At 46.6% G+C, this 3,389-nt stretch overlaps 1 protein-coding gene across 1 annotated transcript in view; it reads left to right on the forward strand.

Moving 5' to 3' along the window:
• The window catches only part of LOC106810266 (dual oxidase 1-like), a 30,249-nt gene that overhangs the window by 21,660 nt on the left and 5,200 nt on the right, over positions 1-3,389 (forward strand). Inside the window, exon 3 of the mRNA XM_014813559.1 lies at positions 3,124-3,285. Within this exon, the coding sequence (XP_014669045.1) occupies positions 3,124-3,285 (162 nt within the window). The remainder of the gene's footprint in view (positions 1-3,123; positions 3,286-3,389) is intronic.

Genomic DNA, 3,389 nt, shown 5'->3' on the forward strand with positions numbered 1-3,389 from the left:
GATCACACGCTAAAACTATAGTGCGTACCTATTAGCGTGTAACTATAGCTGGTAGAGGAAGATACGTGTGCTTGAGAACTGTAAGCTTACGCTGGCAGAGCCGAGCTGGGTGGACGCAAGTTGTTGTCGCCATCATATTTGAGTGTGTCGTTCACCGAATGCCTGTTAAAATATGTCAGGCGAAAATCGTCAATTAATACCGTTCATATCGTCAGCCAACATTCTCTTATATTTACGTTGAATTAGAGAAGTCTAGTTCAGCAATTTAAGAAACGATGTTAAAAATACGCGTACATCTCATCTATAATGATATGTAATATAATATGGTTGTGAATCGCGTGTCGCCACAGCGAAGTGTGATCCTGGTTCATTCTATTAGCTGTGAACCCCAAGGCACGTAAACTATCAGATACTTTACATATGATTACTAACATACTATGATCACTATCCACTAAAGTCACTATCGATCACTATCACTAAGCTCACTATCGATCAGCTATGCACATAATGATATGATACTATGCGATATACTAACGCAGAAATCTCGATGTTTTGATAAGATACTATATAGGGCCGACAGAAGCAGTGAAGACTCTGACTGAAGAAATTCACACGCCAGTTTACTCGCATTCTCGGGTTATCAATTGTAATGGGATGTTGAATCGGATAACGATGTGGAATCTGATTAGATCCGGATTCATTAGGATAAAGAACAATACGGATTATACGGATGAGAAATACGATTCATAGGATAAGACATAGGATTGCATCAAGGATAAAGAATAGATGAACACGCGCACGCGGGGTAACTATAGCTGTCCTGTGTCTTTTTGACGCCCCATGCCGCAACGGCTGTAGGGGACTGCGCATCGTGCTCATCGGGTAAACGAGTAAATGCACTTGCATTGCCAACTTTCACTGTTGGCTGTTCCCGGGTGTAGGCGAGAGCTGTGAGGTGATTTTCCTACGACGCGATTTTCACCTTAAATAGGTCGGATGAACAACGGGGAGGAGAGAAATGGTAGATGATGATGGATGATATGATGATGACGATGGATGATGACGACGATAATACGATAAAATGATGATGACGATTGATGATAAACGAGATGACGAAGGGGATGATGACAATGACAACTATGATTTCGGAATGACTGGCCGGAATCGAACGTTAGCTTGAACTCTTTAGCCTAGATACTAGAACTATCGATACGACTGGAACTACGCATAATTGGACAATCAAGATTGCATAAAGTGCTTATATATCATACATCGTGGATATGTATACATACATACATATAAATGCACACATACGTACACGCACACACACAAAACAGCACGAACACCACACGCACACGACACACGGGCAGTGGCGCAAGCTGGACACAGCACACACGCGCGCGCACACACACCACACAAACACACAGCCAGCACAGCACACACCACACAACACACACACACACACACACACACCAAACACAAACACACACACACACACACAGACATAGACACACACGCACACAGCACACCACAATATACAGCACACCACAGTCACACTCCAACCACACAACAGGATATAGCATGTAATGGGCCGAACGGAATGTCCAGCTTACCGTATTCAGAGCAAGGGAAGAGGAGAATTTCTAGATTATAGCGGGTTCTTATGATGCTTCCAGTTGGTAACATTAGAAACAACAGCAGCGTGCGCTGGTAAGCGGTGCGTGTGAGTTTTGGCTCTCTTTATCGCCGGGTACAATCGCTACGGGGAAGCTATCGGTGATTAGAGGCTTAAATTCAGTGGGCACATCAACGGGCTGATATATTCGTGGCACGCTCATGGGTCTTTTTTTTTTTTTTTTTGCGGCGTTTGTGGAAGGCTGAATAGCAAACGGTGGTTGCTCTCTCTTCTCGCTTTCTCTTCTTCTCCGCTCTCTTCTGTTGTCCGTCTGCCTGTCTCTCTTCAAAACGGCACACCCTTTATCTCATCTTCTGCTCGTCTGTTGTCGCCTTCGCGTCTATTTCTTTAGGCTCTCTCTCTCGGGCTCGCTCTCTTGTTTCTCATCTCTTCTCATTTCTCTCCTCGCTTCTTTATGTTGCTTCACTCGCTCTATTTCTCTTCGCTCTAACTCTCTGCTCGCTCTCTCTCTAATCTGTCTGCTTCGTCTCTCCTTCTCTCTTCTCAGTCTCTCCTCTCTCTTTTCTCGGGAGGGGAGTGTGTGAAGTGGTGTGGTGAGGGGGAGGGGAGTGTGTGAAGTGGTGTGGTGTATGGTGATGGGGCGGTGGGGGGTTGGAGCAGGTGGGGTGGGTGGTGTATCGGTAGCAGCAGGAGGGGCTCTGAACGAGTGCGACAGCAGGTGTGCGAGCGACGTGACAATTATTGTCTCGCTCCACAAATTACCGTGAACCTAGAACGCAGCTGAGCGAGCAATATAATCAGACAAGAAGAAGATGATTAGAGATTTCTCGTTAATTAACGCATGTAATGACGAACGATGACGTAATTGTACTCGCCAGTGTTCTACGACCCCTGGTGTAGAATAACTAAGCTCTGTGTGCAGCGACCCCTTGCGGAGAGTAATTAAGCTAGATGTGCAGCGACCCCTGGTGAAGAGTAATCGTGCTCGTGGTGCGTGCAGCGACCCCTGGTGCTAACGTGCAACATTCTGCTTGCAGGAAGGAACCGTGACGTCATCCATACGTCACGAACACGTGACGAGACGAGCCGCATTTTCCCCGCATCCGAGAGAGGTATGTTAATTGCTACCTTGAGAGATGATTAATCAATTATATTAATTAATCGTACCACCTGACAAGTAACTTAATTTGAATTTATCCGTAAATAAATGAATATACGTCTGCTCATGGACCCGATGAGGAAAGGCTTGTGTCGGCGATTCTAACGCCCCCTAGGGGATGGTGCGAGTGATGTTTACGTCGTTAGTGTGTATGTTGCTGGTAATGCATGTTCGCTGTCTGTGTGTGTGTGTGTGTGTGTGTGTGTGTGTGTGTGTGTGTGTGTGTGTGTGTGTGTGTGTGTGTGTGTGTGTGTGTGTGTGCGTGTCTAATACTGTCTATACTATCTGACATCTTCGTTGACACTCGCACGTCGCTTCGCTCTTACAGACAGCGCCTTCTCAAGAAAGACCCCCGTCGCGTACGCCGACGGTGTTTACAAGATGGCGGGCGTCGACCGACCCAACCCGCGCCTACTCAGCGACGCGATCTTCAAGGGCCGCGACGGCTTACCTTCTAGTCTCAACCGTACGGCGATGTTCGCCTTCTTTGGTGAGTGTGATGTTTGCTTTCTTTGGTGAGTGTGAGTGTGATGTTCACCTTATTTGGTGAGTGTGATGTTTGCTTTCTTTGGTGAGTGTGAGTGTGATGTTCAC

The sequence above is a fragment of the Priapulus caudatus genome, unplaced genomic scaffold, assembly GCF_000485595.1.
Source record: "Priapulus caudatus unplaced genomic scaffold, Priapulus_caudatus-5.0.1 Scaffold425, whole genome shotgun sequence".
NCBI classification, from domain to species: domain Eukaryota; kingdom Metazoa; phylum Priapulida; class Priapulimorpha; order Priapulimorphida; family Priapulidae; genus Priapulus; species Priapulus caudatus.